This window comes from Ceratotherium simum, chromosome 36, assembly GCF_057802395.1.
Source record: "Ceratotherium simum simum isolate JZ-2026a chromosome 36, ASM5780239v1, whole genome shotgun sequence".
In the NCBI taxonomy this organism is placed as follows: domain Eukaryota; kingdom Metazoa; phylum Chordata; class Mammalia; order Perissodactyla; family Rhinocerotidae; genus Ceratotherium; species Ceratotherium simum.
In genome coordinates this window covers 6,155,885-6,176,704 of record NC_141935.1, presented here as the reverse complement: position 1 = coordinate 6,176,704, position 20,820 = coordinate 6,155,885, and the positions used below count along the sequence as shown (strand labels likewise).

At 34.2% G+C, this 20,820-nt stretch overlaps 1 protein-coding gene across 3 annotated transcripts in view; it reads right to left on the bottom strand.

Annotated features, from left to right (window-relative positions):
- KCNT2 (potassium sodium-activated channel subfamily T member 2) overlaps positions 1-20,820 on the bottom strand; it is a 341,540-nt gene that overhangs the window by 241,620 nt on the left and 79,100 nt on the right. For all 3 annotated transcript variants that reach the window (XM_087424351.1, XM_014794147.2, XM_087424352.1), the window contains exons 2-4: positions 11,821-11,900; positions 8,975-9,074; positions 421-469 (exon numbers count right to left, since the gene is read on the bottom strand). In XM_087424351.1, coding sequence (XP_087280477.1) covers positions 421-469; positions 8,975-9,074; positions 11,821-11,900 — 229 coding nt within the window. The remainder of the gene's footprint in view (positions 1-420; positions 470-8,974; positions 9,075-11,820; positions 11,901-20,820) is intronic.

Below are 20,820 nucleotides of genomic sequence, written 5' to 3'. Positions count from 1 at the left end.
ACAATTACTTATTGAGATTCTACCATGTTCCAAACACTGAGGATATAAGGCAAAAAGCAAACATGGTTAAGCATGGTTATGGGCTTTTGATTAATTTTTCATGGATTATATAACAGGAATATCTAAAGTAGTTTGGGTAATTTGTGGCTCCTTAAACACTGGTTTATTTTGGTTTTCTCCACACCCTCAAAAGCTTTCTGAAGTGTGATCTTGATCCTGAAGAAATTCTCAAAAGATAGAATGGAGGCTTTAGGCAAACATGAAGAAAGGAATAAAAATGTTAGTCTAAGATGTGCATCAAGATTAATTCAGCAATAAAATAAACTCATTTTTAATATCAACAGTTTTCTCTCCAATTGTATTTCTCTGAGAAATATAATAAATCCAAAAATATAGGGATAAAACAAAATTGTACATAACCTGTAAGCCCCATAAAGGTAGACTTCTGTTCACCCAAAAGATATGAGACCTATGAAAAGAATGACAAGATGTTAGTTTTAAAAAATGTGAGAAATGCATTCATTTTAAAATTTCAATTGAAAAGGGAAATAAATAATGCTAGCATAAAAAGACAATAAAATGTCAAAATTAAAATTAGGAAACTTCATATTGTTTCAGTTTTCTTTTAGATAATATTCATTTCTGTTCCAGGAAAAAACTCTTTTAATTTCGTTTTTGGTCTCATGTTAATAATAAAAGAAAACATAATGGGGCCTTATTTAAAGAGTGATTATGCAAGGGTAGAAAAACCTCAAACCTTTTACCAGTCAATTCTCCATTGAAAAGTCACGTAAGTGTCTTCCATAAACTCTAAGATTTTGTTATTTTTAAAGCTGTTAATATTTTGGCAATACAAATTCAACAGTATAAATAATCAGAATAAAATCAGTAACTCAGATTATAGAGCACATTAATATTTTGAATTTGGATTTTTATAAAACATTTAACATATCACCAAAAAAAACCTGTGATTGACATTAGCATAGAACATTATGCAGGATAAGGAGTGACTGTCCTTAAATAACTCTTAAAAATCGTATTATCTCTGATGTTAAAAACTGTTTATACTCTTCAAGAACACCATACACTCCTAATGTCCCACTAGTTATAATTTTTCTCTATTTATACCCTACCCTTATCTACCTCATTTGTTGTACAGTTGACTCAAATGGGGGGTCATTCACAGCAATATAATCTACTTGGGAAAAGATGAAAACAGTTACATTATGCTGCCAAAAAAATGCAAAATGCAGATCAAACAGAACAAAGACTACTCACTCTCTAGTTATGAAATATTGGAGGAGCCCCATAAAATATTAAGTGTATTTTTAAATCTTTAAGTCATTTTCTTTTTGGTAATATGTTAAACGATAACAAAGAGCAATAAACTTTGGAAAATTCTTATTTTAAAAAGAATTATAAAACTTTAAAATATTATTCAAAGAAACTACCTAGTATATTCAACTAAAGTACTCTGTAATTCCAAAATGTCACATCTACCAGAGTAATTGACATCTTCAATTGCTTCAAATTAAACCTGTGACTTTTCTCCCAAAAACTGGTCCTCAGTTTTTCATATCTCAGTAAATGGCACCAAATTCTATTACGTTTGATTACCCAAAAACTTAGACGTCATCTTAATATATTTTCCGATCTTGTATTTGTAAATACTTACTATATTAGTCATCAAACCTTTTCAATTCTTCCCATCAAATGTCTGTAGAATTTATCTACCTCTCTTCATCTCTACTACCAGAACCAACTTAATCTAAACTATTATTTTTTGCAATATGTCTCTTACAAAAGCCTATCAACTGGGACCCAACGCCTCCTTCTTTTGCCTTCTACATTTTTTTCTCCAAATTACAACCATGCTGATTCTTTCTAAATGCATTTTGATCACAGTGCCCCACTGTGTGTTGGTATTACACTTTTGTTAAGATCAAGACCAAAACTCTTAACATGGCACTCTTAGACTTATTCAACTGTGACATGCTCCTTCCTATCACAACACTTTTTACGTTGCTTTTCCCTCGTCCTAGGCTCTGAGCTCAACCCTGTCTCAGGAAAACCTTCTCTGAGGCTTCCACTTGATCAATGCAGTCAACTCATCTCAGGCCACGTCACTCACCATACCTCTCCTGCCACTTATCTCGGTTGTAACTTTATATGTTTGTAAATCTATTTCTTAATAGATGTCTTCTCACTAAACTGCAAGCTCCATAAGATGAAACAGTGTGTCTATTTTACTCACCATTGTAGTCCCAATGTTGTTCTGAGTACATGTGGATAGTAGGCTAGGCATTCAATATAAACAAACGGATGGTGCCAGTAGAGGCAAAAATACAGCTGATGTCTTTTCCAAAATACATCTCTTATATTCTCAATGACGTTTGAGAAATCAGACCAAAACAAGGTATGAAGGAGTAAAGAGTGATAGATACATAGTTCTGTAGATAGAAAAATGATGTGCTACAAAAACTACTAAATAGTTAAGTAGACAGCAATATCTGGAATACTATAAAATAAATTGCTGAACAGAAGTTTGTGAGCATTTTAGAAAGGAAATTGGTAATTAACATGGATTTACTAAAAGCTAGTTATACCAAACGAAAGGCATTTTCTTTGGTCTGGGATGTTGTTTTCACAGGTCTTGAAATATCATAGAGTATTTAAATTTAAATAAGATTTTGAATAAAAGATTTTTATGGACATGATTATGTCATGTGGAATAGGTTTCATAATCCGTAAACAACACTTCCAGAAATCTCTAATATATAAATTTCAATGGGAAGTGAGATCTCCAATGAAAAGCTGTCTCTTTTGCCCATTTACTAAGCACTAAAGTGGATAAATACATAGAAGGAAAATGTACAGTTTCTAATAAAAGCTAATGTCCAAACTCTCCTTCATAAAATGGATTTACGATGAAAAAAGAAAGTGGGATCTGATCTGCACATTCCTAGATAACGTCCAAAATAAAAGAGGGGTGAAACTGAAATAGGAAGCCAGACCATAACTCTAAATGAAGCTTCAATCCCATTGACAAAAAAGCACTAGGTAGAAAGAAAACCTGTACGTGAATATCTATTGCAGTGTCAAGTATAGCAGGAAAGTAACCAGAATCTACCTGAATACTCAAGAAGAAGAGAAATAGTAGCCTCATGATCATTAACAGTAGCAAAAATGCTGTAAATGAGAAAAAGGGCATTGATAAAAATGATGTATATACTATTATCCTAACTACGTCAGTATGAGTGTGTTATATATCTGTGTGTATATGTAGAGAATTTACAAAAGATTGGTCATCAAAATACTAAAAGTGCTTATTTATAGGTGTTGAGATTTTAGATAATTTTTACCTTCTTTTCTCTTGCCATATTTATTTGTATTGTAACATTCATGAACCATTGATAGAATAATAAAAAATAAAGTTCACTTTTTTAAATTATAAAAAAGAAAGCAACTAAAGCAAACATAAAAACAAAATTGATATTCTGAAATATTTATATTAAAATTAGTAAAATAAAATTATGAAATGTGTCTTATTCTGAATTAAACCAGGCCTATAGAGAAAATTCATGTTTGAAGCATCATTGTGAGAACTGGAAGAGCCATCTCAAACTACGGAAATCATGGCAGAAGTCAAACAGAGAAGGTTCGTGATGTGTAGCCTCAGCCACTTTTCACAGCACGCTTATTTATGGTTTCTCCTAAAGGTAAGAAAATAGCTGTTGAAAATGTCAGATCAGCTTTGGCAGCTGAGGTGGAGGTCGGGGGGTGAATACGTTAACCAGAAGGATAAAGCATTTGGTAAACACATGAAAGTAATAGGGTCAACATGCGGGTCATAATTCATGTGAAAAGACCTGTGCATCACAAAGTTGAGATGCACTCAGATTGATAGCTCACCAAAAAAATGAACGCAAGCTTGTATTGTATTAACAAAACTGTAGTATACTAAACCAGAGAGGAACATTACAAAACTCTCCTAAACATAAAAAATACCAAGAACTGAATAACAGGTATGGTACTAGGCCCACATTTCATGGACATGCAAAATTTAGTATGTGTCCAAAACTGAGGTGACTAGGATACTGAAGCATGGTAGGGTCTTGACAATACATTAGGAAGATTTTTCAATAATGGAATGCTTTCAAAACACTGGATGGACTTCATACCAGGTTAGACAACCAACTGTCAGTATGTTGTGGAGAGGACTAAACACTGACTCTTTGAGAGAACAGACTTTAAGGGTCTTTCCATCAGACGTACACTGGCTGAGGCAGAGGTGGCTTTCTATCTATCAACATGCATGCTCCTCCTTCCACGGTATAGAGGTGAGTGTAAAAAGCCCCTCTTCAGCCAAAGGTGGCATTTCTCAGCCTTTGTGTCAAGGTACAAAGATGTGATTGATTCTCACATGAGATCTGAGTATGAAATACAAGAAAATCATGCTTGTCATTTGTTGGCCAAGAATTTTAAAAAGTGTATGTGACTTCTTTATGCTCTCCTTACCTTTCTGGAAGCTGATTACAAAGGATTCTTAGGTCTTAGGACAGCACAGAGCCACAAAATGGCTTGTATGTATAATATTGTACTTACCATACTATATTTATGTATTGTATTGTATAGTGTGTGTGTGTGTGTGAATCACCACATGGAGAAAAGGTCTACACTGACTAGGAAAACTAACATTAGACTCTAGGAAACAAAAAAATCCTTTTGAATTTTTGAGATTATGTGTTAGAGTACTTGATGCTACTTTAATCTATACTGGAACCAATATACACGAGAGAAGAAAAGGTCTACATTACACTATTCATTCCTATTGGTCATCAGATATTTAAAAGATATTGTCAAAATTTTATTTCTTCTTTTAATGGTTGTTACCTTAAAGAAGAAATAATCTTTAAAATTTGAATGTCACCTGAACACATTTGTTGCTATATTAGGCACTGATTTTAAATGCAAATCCGAATTCCACAAAATATAAGCACATTCATGTGTTTCTTACCTTTGTCTCTATCACTTGATGTTAAAAACTAATAATCACTTTGACAGCTTTTAAACTGGAAAGGATGCATGAGTTTTGACACACAGTGAAGAACTGTAGGCACCAGCGGACACTGAGTCAATGCTGATGGCTCATCTCTCAATGAAATTCACAAACTACATGCTGGAGGTGTTTCCTTTGTTAATGCCTTTAAATCATTTACTACAAAGTGTGTGTACATCACAGTTTGTCACTTGCACAATTTCATACATTAACAGTAAAATTTTTTGCATATCCTTCAGCTTATCCATACTTGCAACATTTTCTAATCAGTTTTGACTCCTGGAAGGGACTTAAAAATAAAGCAAAGCCGCACAAAATATCCGCAGCTTTATTATGTCAGGAGCTCTAATCAAATAAATCTCTTTGCTGAATTAGCCCTCATTATTTTAAAATAGAGCCTGTGCCCATAAAGGCCACTTCTGTTTTTCATTAACCAATACTGCATTGACAATGGGAACTAAGCAGAACATTGTATTCAAAATGGAGCCATGAGTTATTCTGTTATGTTTTTTAATTGCAGTAATCTGATTTTTCAAATGTATATCCTCTATAATTATGGTTGAATATTCTTAGTAATATGGCATAGAAGTTAATTGTAGGAAACTTTGTTCCTCTTAATGTTTTCAAATAACATAATTTTACTTCGCTATCACCAGCCAACGCCCTTTTACCCTAAAAGCATTCTATCATGCCTTATTTTATGATTTTCAAGTCTCTCTAATGTACATTTTATTTATAAATCACCAATTTTTAAAAGCAATTCTGGAATGTTCTTAGAAGGATTTGTAATGTGAACCATTTTTAATAACACAGTCAGAAAAATGTAATATGCACTGACATCTGTAGGCAGTGGTCTTGAATCATCTTGATTGTGCAAGATTATTAAAAAAACTGTCGAGCATAATTCCATTAATTCAGCAACATTCACTGGCGCACCAAGTCCTCCACTAAGTATGAGAGCTACAGAGGCAAATACAACATGGGCTTTGCCCTTAGTGAGAGTTTAGGGAAAACAGAGAAGTAAATAATAAAATCAATGGCAATGTGTTAAGTGTTGTGACAGAAGTATTCAGGGGATGCTCAGAGAGTTCCCAGAAGACACTCCTAATCAGAGTGGAATTGGGCAATAGGTCATGATGTCAGGTAAGAATTTCAGATTAAGTGTTCTCCAAGAAATTGTTATCCTGAAGCACCAGGAGTCCTGAAGCAGCTTAACAAAGAGCCGATAGTGAGGGAGAGGAGTGGAAACAGGGGTCCAAGGTGAGGGAGCAGAACGTTCAATGGTCCAGAGACAATGCAGAGCAGAGTATGTTTAAGTTGCTTCCAGTAGGTCAGCGTGCTGGAGTAGCAGGTTGGTGAGATGAGGTAAGCAAAGATCAGATTATAAATGACCTTCATTTACTCCTTTAGTCACTCATTCATTTAATAATTACTGAGTGCCGAATTTGTGTCAGGCTCTGAGGATTCAGACAACAGTGTCCTCATGGAATATCCATTGCAATCCACATGGAATACACAGAAAACATAATAAACAAGTAAAATATGTTCAATATATAAAAGAGAGAAAGGTAATGGAGAAAAATGAAAAGGAAGAAGGGAAAAAAAGTATTCGAGGGAGTCTTATAAAGAGATTGCAATTTCAAACGGGATGTTTAGGTAAGGCTTCACTGAAAATGATTTTGAGTCAAGATCTGAGGATCTTATCTGCCTATCTTATCTGGTGGCAGAGAATTACAGACAGAAGGAATAGTGGGTATGAAGGCCCTGAGCCAGAAGTGTGTCTGGAATGATCCAGGAACAGACAAGAGGCCAATGTGGCTGGAGCAAAATGGTGAAGGATGAGCAGTAGGAGGTGAAGTTACAGGGAAAACAGGGGTTCTTACAGGTCATAGTAGGCACTCTGGCATTCAGAGCACAGCCATGTCAAGATCTAACCTATGTTTTAAAGGAATACTGGCTGCTACAATGAGACTAGACCAAAGGGGAGCAAAGGCAGAATTAGTAGGACTGATTAGGAGGCTTTGCAGTAATCCAGGTGAGAGAAGGTGGCTTGTGCCAGGGTGGTGGCATTGAGAAGTGAGTGTATGCTGGATATTTCTTGAAGGTAGAAATAACAGAATTTTCTCAGGGTTTGCATATGCTGCAGAGTGTGAGACAAAAGAGAAGAATGACTCCAAAGCATTTGGCCCGAGCAGCTGTTAGGATGGAGTTCTTATCAGCTGAAATGTGGAAGGCTGTGAGTGGAGCTGGGTTTGGGGGAAGGATGGAGTCATCATTCACTGAGATGGGGGAGAGCACAGAAGAAGCCCACGGGAACACAGCAAGTTGGAAATGCCTATTAGACTTCCAAGTAGATAAGTTGAATACACAGAATTCGGGGGAACAAGAAGGTGCTAGTTTTCTGTGGTCAGTGAGTTAAACAGGGATAAAAGACATGAAAAGATTAGTGCTGAGGGCCTCAGAGCAGAGGGCAAATATGAGAAAATTTCTGCTTCTTTATATGGAAGGTGGGGATAATAAGATTAAACGTATACTGAAGGAAATCACATACATAAAACAACTACCCAATGCCAGAAAATAGCAAGAACTCCAAAATATACCACCTTTCCACAAGCTGAAAATTCCCTGAGTGTAGTAAATGTTCCTTTTCATGGCTATATCTTCACTTACAGCAATATGAAAACACAGTAAGTATTCAATAAAGATATAGTGAAATATTCATAATTGTATTTCATCAAATAAATTATGAGGAATTATCACATAAATTATTACACAATAAAATTTCATTTAATCTTTAACTTGTCTCCAAACCCTTTAATAAATATGTAATCATTTTCACCATCTAAATGAGATGAAGAGTAACCAATTCATTTAAATGTGTATTATGCCCTCACTTTCCATTTTACCTTAATCTTTATTTTTTCATTTTCTTAGGGCAAATCTCTACATGAAAAAATAATGACACAGAAGTTATCCATCAAATTTGTTTTCTGCTTTGAAAATTATTTTAAATTTAGTAGGCTGGACAGGGAGCCAAGGTGGTGAGATAAAAATTATTCACGCCATTACACACACAGTCCCCTTCCCGACTGCTTCTTACAAAAGATAGACCCTAGAAAGGAAAGTCCATGAATGAATAGAAATGCAATTTAATAAAAGCAACGTGATAATGAATGGAAAAAGAAGTTAAAATAAATCAATAAGTAATTTAACTCAAATAAGATAAAGAACTATACAAGCAAAATCTGAGACTTGAGATGGTCATTCCTCCCAATAAATGCAGGAGTGTTTCTATTCAAGAGTAACGAGTAGATTTGCTCTTTTTTTTTAGATTCCACATATAAGTGACATCATATGACATTTCTCTTTTCCTAACTTATTTCACTTAGCATAATGTCCTCAAGGAACCTTAAAAAAAGTAAAGTAACAACTAGACTATAACTGAAAATACTTATAAAGCTGGTATAATAATACTATTATTAACAGTGATAACAATAATTAATACTAACAATAATTAATACTATTATAATATTAACAGCAGAGTGAAACTTTTCGGAGTCTATGTAAATCAAGAACAGAAAGGTATTTGGGTCTTTAAAGAGACTGACCCATATTAAGCAATTACTTAGAGTACTTTGATTAGCAATAAAAATTTTATGGGTAAGTGTCCAGTATTAGCATTACACTGGTAATAAACAATAGATAACGACAAAATAAACAATAAAAGAGGAGATGTTTAAAAAGAACCTACAAGAATTATATTCACATATTAACTGAAAGCCAGATCAATTTAATTGTGACAAACATCTAAAACGTCCTTGAGAAAAATGTATCCTATATAACATCCTTTAAAACTATGATACAATTCAAAGTGATCTAAAGAATATTGTTGAAGGTCAGACAAAGATACCTTACCATTCATTTCCTTGTGAAGGGTTTTCTAGAAGCACTCGGATTATGTATAATAAACAGCTTAATAATTTGAGAGAAAAATTGAACAGACGTATTCTTAGACCTTTAAACAAACAATAAAAAATTGATTTTCATTTGAACTTAGTTCACAAAAGACTAAAATGAGTTGTCAAAAATATCAACTTTAAGTACAGCACTTAAATTGCATTTAGAAACTACAACACCATAATTGTCTAAACTCTCTGAAGTTCTAGGTAGCTGATATTTAATTAGCTGAATATTGAAACAAAAAGTGAGAATGACAGAATTGATGTACTGCAAATGACAGTGACTATTATACACTGAGAGTAAATCTAGGTTTGAGCATTCAGAAGCTATAAAAATCATGTCCAATCAAGATTAGTTCCAATATGCTTAGAAGTAAGCATTTTATTTATCCATCAATTTGCAGACAAATTTTAGCTAGCTAGAAAATCTAGCTGGTTACAAACTCACAGAATAAGTTATAAATCTTATATCAGAACACCTTGTAGATTTGATTATAGAGAAATTATAATCATGTATACAATTATATATTACACATTTAATTAGTAATTACGTAATTACAGAGAAATCTGAATAGCATATGCTGAGAAATACAGACACATTCACACACATTTTTTAGTTCGACCAGTTGAACCTAACTTTTCACTTTAAGTGAAAATTTTTTTTTTTTTTGTAGGAATTAAGACTGCCATGTATGTATCTTTGAAACTGTGTAGGTCACAGTTATGAAGCCTCTAATACTTGATTATAAAGAAGAGCAACTAACATTAAGCAAAACATGCTTAAAATCTGATGACTAGAAGCATCACCTTTCCCACAATTATCAGGCGATATCTGATTCATGCATCATAAAATTTTGAGAAAGGCTTTCCTATAATTATAACTTAATAAAATCTGGAAATGAAATGTCTTTTTTCTACTCTGCTATATGTGAGTGTACTTGAGGTAACATTTCTTAACAGTAAAAGGTTAATGCTTATTAATCGTGTAATTTTTCCTAAGTTTTCCTGTTAAAATGTTAGGGACATTTACGGGTTAGGCTCTTTAGAAAGTCTCTAAACTGTTAACGAAATTGCCCTGGTTTTATAGAACTGGTCTCCTGAAACGATGGCTTAGTCAAAGGTGGCTGCAAGTGAAGTGTTCAAATAAGGCATCTATCCTTTCTGGCCTAGAGAGATAGGACTGTTAGTATTAAAATCAAGAAAACCTTCTATTCAGATGATGTGGCTTGTTTAGGTAATATCTATTGGTGGGGCTTCCTTGGAAATTCTAAACAACCAGATTAGAGAACCAATAATTATTATTAGCCTTAACCCTGAAGCTAACTTACCATGAAGAGCCTCTAGCCAGTGTGCCTTACATATTGAAATATTCCCTACTGTCAGTATTTGGGTAACTTCTCACAACTCAGGCTTTTCTCATTGAGGAAACCTATGGAGGCACAACTTAATTTAGACCACCCCAAGAGGATTCAGGGGTCAAAGTTCAGAGACAGCAAAGTCTACACCAACCTAATATAGACCTCTCCATGGCTTGTTGACATTTTAAGCAATAATCATATGGAAAATTGCATATCGGTTCATTATACATGGCATTTAAAAATATATGGTACTATGGGGAGGTAACAAATATCATCGACATGTCAACCTTGAATGGGACTAGGAGGTCAGTGACTATGCCAAATTCATGTCCTCTTGACGTTCCACTGTTTCCCAAATTCATCTGATGATAAGAATCATTGGGGGGCTGGCCCCGTGGCTTAGGGGTTAAGTGCGAGCGCTCCACTACTGGCGGCCCGGGTTCAGATCCCAGGCGCGCACTGATGCACCACTTGTCCAGCCATGCTGAGGCGGCATCCCACATACAGCAACTAGGAAGATGTGCAACTATAACATACAACTATCTACTGTGGCCTTGGGGAGAAAAAGGGAAAAAAAGGAGGAGAATTGGCAATAGATGTTAGCTCAGGGCCGGTCTTCCTCAGCAAAAAGAGGAGGATTGGCATGGATGTTAGCTCAGGGCTGATCTTCCTCAAAAAAAAAAAAAAAAAAGAATCATAGGGATGTTAAACTGCACTTAACCCTATACTTCCTGATTCAAAATCTCCAGGGAAGGATGCTAGTAGTCTATACATTTCAGAACATCCTAAATGTTTCTTGTTTTTAGGCATAACTGGGAAACATTGAACTCTTCCTCACTAAATCACAAAATTATTCCCCATTAAGGTCAGTCAGTACAACCAGTGTCTTCTCAAAGTAAGTTTTAGGTGTCCCTCACTGTTAAAATATGGGGACCTCTCATTAAATTATTTTTCTTAACGTTTGTTCTAATTCAGATAGTCCCACTTTGAAGTCTACTTATTGGTGTGGGATATGGAAAATTAAATTACTCAAGAGGGCCGGCCTCGTGGCTTAGCGGTTAAGTGTGCACGCTCCGCTGCTGGCGGCCCAGGTTTGATCCCGGGCGCACACCCACGCACCGCTTCTCCGGTCATGCTGAGGCCACGTCCCACATACAGCAACTAGAAGGATGTGCAGCTATGACCATGCAACTATCTACTGGGGCTTTGGGGGAAAAAATAAAATAAATAAAATTATAAGAAAAAAAAAAAACTTACTCAAGAAACCTTAACACCACCAGATGTAATATCCACAGCTTTCTAAAATCTCACTGTCTGGCAGACAAGATTATCAAGTTTATTCCTCTCTATAAAAGAGTTTTTGCAAAAGGACTGCACAGTTGGAATCTTTTGAGCTAAATAGATATACAAACACATAGACAGGGGAATAAAATGAATGACTTACTTGATCTCTGGTTTTTAATAAAAAATAACTTTAATCTCTCTTTAAATGTGTTTTCATTCATAAAGAATTCAACTTGTACCCTGCAAACAGAAAATAAAAACATAATTAATCTAAAGACTAATACTTAAGAAAATCAAAATAAATTACTTGATTGAATGCGTTGAGTGAATTCCCACCACAGAAAATAAGAATTGAGTAAAATACTGAACTTTTTAGATAGAAGCAGTTACTTTTTTAATTTTAAAGGTATAGTCAGTTCAAATATACGTAGTTAATTCAATTATCTGTATTAGTGGATGTAATGAGCGGTATGGATGATTCAAATCTGCAATAATGCAAAAGTCTTTCATACGTCTATGGAATAATTTTGAATCAGTGTTTTCCCAATTTTTGCCCATATCATAAGATTCAATTGGATGCTTGAGAAATTCAGTTTGAGCAACACTACCCCAAGTCTACTACATCAGAATCCTAAGGGACTGGGCCTGAAAATCCACTTTTAACGAGCCTTTCATTCCACTTTGACACTATTTGGGACATGACATTATGGGATACTTTACCTTCTTATTTATTTATTTAGGCTCAAATTAAAATATATATGGGTCAGTCAAGGAGTGGTAATGGCCAGTAGAATGTTCAAGTCACCATAGATAGGTTACAAACTAGACAAATCACTTAACTGAATGTTATATATTTGTTCCACTATAAAATAATATCAACAGAGTAAAAAATTCTAATACATTCTAATACATACATTTGCTTTCTCCCTAAATTTTAGTAAACCGTCTCTCATGTGATAGGGCATAAGTAATATTTTCAAAACACTGAGTGAAAAGAAATATTGTGTTCAGTGCAAGGTGACTTGTTAATAATCATCATTTGAAATTTTCTTAATTAAATAGTCTCAAATATATGCATTATAAGTTAGGATTCCCAAAACAGCTAAGAAAGCATTTTAATGTTGATACAAACAACAGATTTATTTTAATTTTTCCTAATATCACAAAATTTTGATAATGTAATCCATATAAACTAGATAGTTGTTTTTTGTTTTTGCAGAAGTATACATGGGAGATAAAAGTGGAGAAAAAATTGACATATGAAGATGCTCATGTACTAGAGAAATACTTCACTACTATATTCTATGCTGTATATTGAAGAAGATTCATGAATATTTTAAAAGCTGCCTGTTGTGTCACAAAAGTAAAAGGACATTTGTTATCAATTGCAAACCAAGTTTTATCCATTATACCTTCTAAAAGATTTGAATGCTCTCTAACTTTATCTCTTATCCCTAAAGAAAACATTTCCATCCATAAACATTTTTTCATTCCTTTTCATCATTTTCTGATTTACTTTCCACATTTTTTTCACCTGATATGTAAAGTGAAAAAAAGGACAGAAATCAAGATTCTCTTTACTTGCTAATTTCTCCAGAAAGAAGCCATGAAAACTGCAATGATATCTTTCAGCAGAATACTTCCATATGCATGCCTATGTACATGCACACACCCCACACACATACACAAGCCTACACACTCACACATGCTACAAAAGTGGATGCACCCACACACAGACACAGAACTCCACTAGTATCTTGGAAATCCATCATTGGATCTGTTCCCCTTGTTTATCAAATGAAAAAGGCAGTTCATTTTAAATAAAGTTACTGTAATACTGGTATCCAGCTAAATTAGTTCAAATTTGCTATGGATACAAAAGTAAATTTAAGAGGACATATGGCTATTACACAAGTAATTCAGCAAAGGCCATGGAGATTTGCTTCCTACAATTATCAAATTTATAAGAATATGGGTCCATTCTTCAAGATAATAGCTGGAATTCAGTACTGAGTATTTAACAGAGGTGCATTTTTTTAACTGAAATGAGATCATCTAAAGCCTTGCACAAAATAATAAGGGATTTGGGAAGCATATCATACGTGGACAACTTTAAGGAACTGGAAATGTTTAGTCTAAATATGAAGAGTTAGCAGTAACAGAATGGCTGTCTCTTTAAACACTGACATGGCCATCATAATTAAAATGAGGTGACTCATAATGTGATGCTCTATTGTATAGAACTAATCATAGAGAAATATGAGAATTATGAATGAGATTACCCAACTTTGAAATGGCCATCATTGTGAAGTGGAGAGCTCTCCAATACATACAAATGTGCCAAAGACTGGATAACAGCTTGCAAGTAACTGGGTTTTTTCCTGAAGGTAAAGACAATTTTGCAAGATGTGAGGTCTCTCATTAAATGAATCCCAAATTCCCTTCTAATTATAATACTACATGAAGTAAAACTCTTAATTAATCTAGAGATCTCTCTGATTCAATATTCTCACTGAGGATCATGGATGATATTAAATTATAAATTTATACAAATGCTTTCTAAAGTTAGAGGTAAAAAAACAAACAAAAAACAAGCAAAACACTTTTTGATCCATGTCTTCTCTCAGGTACAGAAAAACGTCTGTTAGGTTTTCTATCTACAATATAAAGTGCAGCTTTCTTTTTTTCAATCTAATGACAACCCTTCCCAGAATCAAGGCCAGTTAGTGTTAGCGTACTGTTGTGGGCCGTTCCCCATTATCATCCAGTTCTCCAGTACTCAGGGATATAGTACAGTTTAGTGTGCATCCTTCCTAATTTTTTTCATGATTTTAAATATCCTCTTATTATTTCCTTTTCCAGATTTAAATGTGCTTTCACTTTCTTCCTTCCTTCCCTCCTTCCTCTCTTCTTCTCTTTCTTCCTCTCTTCTGACCTCCCTCCTTCTATCTAACTTTATCGGAATTTACTTTGATCAAAAACAGGTCAATTTAATGCACTCTTTCTAGACCTTCCCCAGAACATACAGTTCTGAATAATACACTAAGGTATATCTGACCTCATCACTTCTTAAAATGTCATTTTTTTCACATGTTTATACTCAAGATGAAATGTAGAATCATTTGGCCACATTTACTCCAATATAATAGTACAATTATAATTGTATTTAGTAAAAAAGTGGAATCATAATGATTACTAGGTGGTATCTATTACTATTGACATGTTTTCATTGTTTAATAATGCTATATTTATATTGGTCAACAACGTTTTATTGTTTTTCTTGGGTGGATATTACATATTCTGTGTGACATTTATTTCTGGGTATTTTATAATTTTTGTTTTTGGTATTGTAAATGGCTACCATATTGAATTCCTTTATAGGCAGTGATATTTTTTCAGGATTTTTTCTTCGGTTTTTTAGGCAGACAATCATGTCACCTGGAAATCTTCCCCAATATTTCTATTTACATTTCATTGTTCTTGTCTTATTACGTTGAATAGCACTTTTTGAAGAAAAAGATCAACTATCATGTGCATTCTTGTAAGAGAAGGCATCTTGTGCTTTAGCAGTAATTATATCATTGACCCTGGAATTGCAATATATATTTATATTTTACTAAAAATCATATCAGGGGTGGATGGATGTCAATTGTTATCAAAAACCTGTCTTGAATCTATCAAGTTGATGGTACACTGTTGGGGTTTTTTTGACACTGATTTGGTGAATTGTTTTAAGTTTTTTTATTATGCAATTAGTTTTTCCATTCTGGAATAAATTGTTTTTTTAATAGTAAACTATTCAGGTAATTTACTGCTGGATTCATTTTCCAATATTTTTAGGAGTTTTTCTTCTAAAGTCTTAACTAAGATTGATGCGCTATCATCTTTAGATTACTCTAATATCTTCTAATATGAATTGAAAAATTTTCCAGATTTTTCTATGCTCTGGAACAATTTTGATTACTATAGAGAATTTTTTTGTATATCCATTAGCAATTTGCCCTAACAGTATCCAGTGCCTTAACATTGATTTTAATTTGTTACCTTTGTTTTTCTGTGTCATTTTCCTTTCACTCCGTTGCTCTGGGTACTTGAATTTATTGTAAAAATCATGCAGGTTCTTTTTAAAGTGTAATTTTCTTGCTTCACTCTTAAAATTCTTATTCAGTAACTTTAAAGTAAGCTTTACCATTTTAACAACATAAAAAATAATTTTGACCCGGGTTGTTCCTTCAGAAGCACTTATTTTGCTTTTTTCATTAATGCCCTGGACTCTGTTTAGAAGGCCAAACTTTTGCAGAAATTCTCTTTTGGAACTTATAGTAGATATAGATCATTATCAAAGGAAAATTCTTCTTCTGTTTTACTTGGTGCTATTCCCTTCTTGCCTCCCTCTGATTCTGCAATATTGGCCACGGAATCCATGTTTGAGTTTTTTATTACTATACTCACCTCAAACAAGGCAGTATCTGCCAGGATTTTCTGGTCTCAGCAGGCAGGATCAGTGGATGAATGTTAGTTCTGCTCCCTCACTATTTATTGGTTGGTGGTTTTCCTTTGGAAAATCTACATCTGGATGGCAAGTTAATATACACATCTCCTAGTACAATTCCCATTTCTAAGAACTTTTCACCTGGCATCATTTCTGTGCTTTTATATTGTACCATCCTCCTAATTCCATGCTTGGTGCTCTGACTCCAGTGAGTAAGGAGAAAGATTAAAGTCTCTCCATATACTACTGCCAAGGCTCTCTCACTCCATCCTCACCACTACCAAACTCACAGTTGGGTTTATGGGTTTACACTTATGAGAATTACCCCTTTCCAAATGTATTACATTATTGTGTGTACCCTTATTTTCCCTAAAGTCATTGTTATGTGTTGAATTATGTCCCCCCAAAAGATATGTTGAAGTCCTAACCCCCAGGATCTCAGAATGTGACATTATCTGGGACTAGGGTCATTGCAGACATAATTAGTTAAATTAAGATGATGTCATATTGGAGTAGGATGGGTCCTTAACCCGATACAACCGGTGTCTTTATAAGAAGAGGGAAATTTTGACACAGACACAGACACAGAAAGAAGATGGCCATGTGGAAAGAGAGGAAAAGATTGGAATTATACTGCCACAAGCCAAGGAACACCTACCAGAAACTGAGAAGGCAAGAAAGGATTCTCCCCTAGAGGCTTAAGAGAGAGCATAGCACTACCAACAACTTGATTTCAAGCTGTTTACTCCAGAGCCGTGAGTCAATACACTTCTGTTCTTTTCAGGCACCAGTTTATGGTACTTTGTTACTGCAGTCCTAGGAAACTAATACAGTCGTTTTCTGATGGTGACAGTAGCACTTCTAGGTTATACAAAGTCCATAAGAATGTATGCTCCATGAGGGCGGGCACCATATTGAATTTTGTTCACACTTATAGCTTTAGCAGCTCACATATTACTTGGGACCTATTGGGCATTAACTATTACTGGCTGAATGCCTGAATGAAGGGATTAGTGGGGTCCCCAGTTCTTTCTTCAGTAAAAACCTTAAGGACTCTCACTCAACAGTATGGTGGGAGAGACAAAAGCATCTTCCTTTCCTTCCTTAGGTTATAAGTACTTGAGGATGCAAAACTTGGGACTGTGGTAAGCTGAAATCTTGGAAGCTCTTTCTTATTCCAAACTGATCTACCTTGTGATTAATGATAATTCCCCACAGGTTTTTAATTTTTTCTCAATTTTATTAATTTAGATTTGTTTGTTTATTTGCACTATCTCCCCATGATTTAATGAATATTTAGGAAAAAAATTACACTACTGTTGATTTATTTAATTTTTACAATGTTGCTATGACTTGGGTAAGGAAACCATCCACTTTATTTTATAGAAAAAGAAACATAATTTAAATAATTTTAGTGACTTGCCTAAATTGACACAGCTAGTCCTTGGACAGAATTGGGACACTGGTCTTTCCATTACTTCCTCTTGCCTCTTGCCTCCTCATTAAGTTGACTCTTCATTATTCGGAGAGTTCTACGTCATGTGTAAAATATTACAAAAGAGCATTGCAAACACCAGATTCACACAGGAATACTGAGAAATGTTTATTTAATTCTGCCCTTTGATTATTTACTCTAAACCAGGTTCCTATCCATTTCCAAATATTCACTCCTAACTTCTGGTAACTAAATTATTTAACAGAGCAACCATTCAAATGGAGCCTTGTAAAAAGTAAATTAACAAGTAAGCCTACTATTGATTTTTCATCTTAAAAAATTAGTTTCACCAGTTTACACTCAAACACTTCCAGGGGATTTCTGCCTGGCTTCCAACCGTTACTGTATGCACAAAAATAACCTCACTTTAAGTACTTCAAAGTCCCTCCTAAGGAATTCCCCAACTTCTTTTTGCCCATCTAATTCTTTTCATAATTACTCAAGCCTAACTTTCTCACCTCCTTTAGTCAGTAACATCTTATAAGGAGGCAGAGATTCATTCTGACAACTTTCGATAGCATTCTCTGAATTTTTAAAATAAGATTTAAAATAATGTCATTTTTGGAAGGGGAACCCAGCTACTATATGTACATACATTATATGTATATATATATATGTGATTGTGTGTATTTAAATATATATATATATTTATACACATATATGTACACACAGTGATGTAATGGTAATGAGAAAAGAATCTGGAGTGCCAATCATGCATCAATTTTCTTTCATTACAGATGATGCTGATAGCCCCTCAATAATTGCATTTACGCTCCTGTAGCTCCTTGGTAATCATGGCTTGCAGGTAGCTGGAAATACACGATCTGTGGTTTCCATGGTAAAACACATTACAAGTCCACCCAAGAGTACTTTTGTATTCAAGTCTCTCTTCAGTTAGAAAACTCATGTCCTCATGAGCAACGTTCATTTGCAGGGCCTACTCTCTGTACTTCCTCATTTTATTTTAAATAATTAAATTTAAGCAACCTCAATTTAACTCAAGTCTAAGCATTGGAAGCAAAAGATAAAGAAAGCTAAGATAAGTATATAGGTACATTTTTTCATCGTTAAATTGCAAAGAGATTTCGCTTCTTCATACCCCCCCGCCCAGTTGTGTGAGGTGGGCAGGTCTGGGTCAAGCAGTTAAAAAATGAAAAAAAAAGAAAAGAAAAATTGCAAATAAGAGAACGTTTATTCACTTTTATTCTGTTAAGTATATAATAAAGAGTATCAAAAATACACAGCATTTAGGCTTGTAACAAATTGCTTGGTAAGGATTATGTATCTTTACCACCAGCACCTCAAAAAAGGAAAGATCAGAAGCTTCAAGATCATTTCCACTTTTTCTCTTTCCTCAACTCAACTCCTTCCTAATACACACATGCTCACACATGCGCACACACAGAGAAGCCCTCAAAGTTAAAATGCATGCATACGTATATGTATATATATACATAAACATACATACATACATGCATACATTTACACATACATTCTGGAAATATAAAGCTGTTAGCCCCAGAGAGGCTTATAAACTTATATAATATGCCTATAGGCAGCATGGTCCCACCACAAACCTAACAGCCTCCCAATCAAAAGGCATAACAACTACAACATGTAAATCCTTTTTTCTATTTCTCTATACTTAAAAGAAGAGAGTAGAAGATATAATGTAATCTCTAACTCAGATTGGAATATTGCACCAGTCATTTTAAAACTTTGAAGGAAAATACAATGATGCTCCCACAGCCCAGGATTGCTAGAAGTGGCATGATTGAATAGCAAAGCACAGTTTGGGGAGAAATGTGTGTGTTTTGGGAGAGGAAACCATTGGGTCTCAAATAGTCAGGTCATGTTCAACAGATGCTATTTGTTAGTATGAAACTGGAATTTACGTGAAGACACTCATATGCAGTGAAAGAAGCATCTTTTAGTTTATTTAACTCTTTGCACCAATGACATAAGATTTAAATCCACCCTCCAGACAGCCTCTTCCATTCTGCAGAGGGAGAAGTCAGACTTCAGTAATTGGCACAGCTCACTGAGACATATGTATTTCTTTAGGATTTCTCAGTACTTACTCTTCTTTCTTAAGTAAAAGTAACATACATGATTTTTAATAGGTAAATCATTTGGGGTTGAATAAATTTAAAGACAAAGTGACACAATTTGGAAGAGGAGAAAATAGTCACAAATAAAATATTACAATAAAATTAATGGATTTTCTAGGAAACTGACATTTTTCCCACAATAGTTTGTATGTTCATTTGTTTGTTTATTTTGCAGTACAGTGTAGGGGCTAAGAGGGCTAAAAGCATGACCTTTGGAATCAGATGATATGCATTTGATTACCAGATTCGCTAACTTTTATTCTCGGTAAAATGCAGATATTACTTCTGAAAACAGGGCTGTTATTAAAATGAATAATCCACCATTTTGTCACGAATCCATTGCATACATAAATGAATCTTTAGCCTTTGTTTTCTATTTTAAAAAACAATAAAGGAAAAAATAATCTATTTTCTAATAAATAATAAATATGTTTTCTATATTTTCACTAAAAAATCTGAAATCAAAATATCAAATTATTTTAAAATCTATGTATATGACAAAAATATATCAGTAATCTAAAAATCTGGTTATCATCTCACTGTTTTAGTAGTCAAACAAGTCTCTCTTGTGGAAATTTCTCAATACATTTTTCCCAAACTGTCCCACAAGGTAGACAATGATATAGTTAAAATGTGAAAATGTTATACTAGAAGCAAATTTGCTGTCAGATTTGTCAGAAAAATTATCCAAAACTCGGAACTAGGCAAAACCGAGTGCTAGATGCTCTTTCAGTGAAATGCTGGTCTTCATTTTTGATTTTCTGATTTTGATTTTCTGATTTTACAACTGTGAAGGAGCAGACGTTAACGCATATTGTGCTTAGTAGGCACGCAAAGAATTTCCACCCAATAAAAGAGACAACTGCAAAGATTAAATTTTATGACCCTGTGGACATTTGGGAAGGGGTGCTAACCCGGCAATCTTATTCTAACGTTGCCTAGAAATACCCGGCTTCTTAAACGCTCTGTGGACCAGTTTTAAAGTATTACTGTTTCCCTGATTAACTAACGAGTTGAATATAATTTTTGATATGTTTTCAATTTATATTTGTATGAGGGACA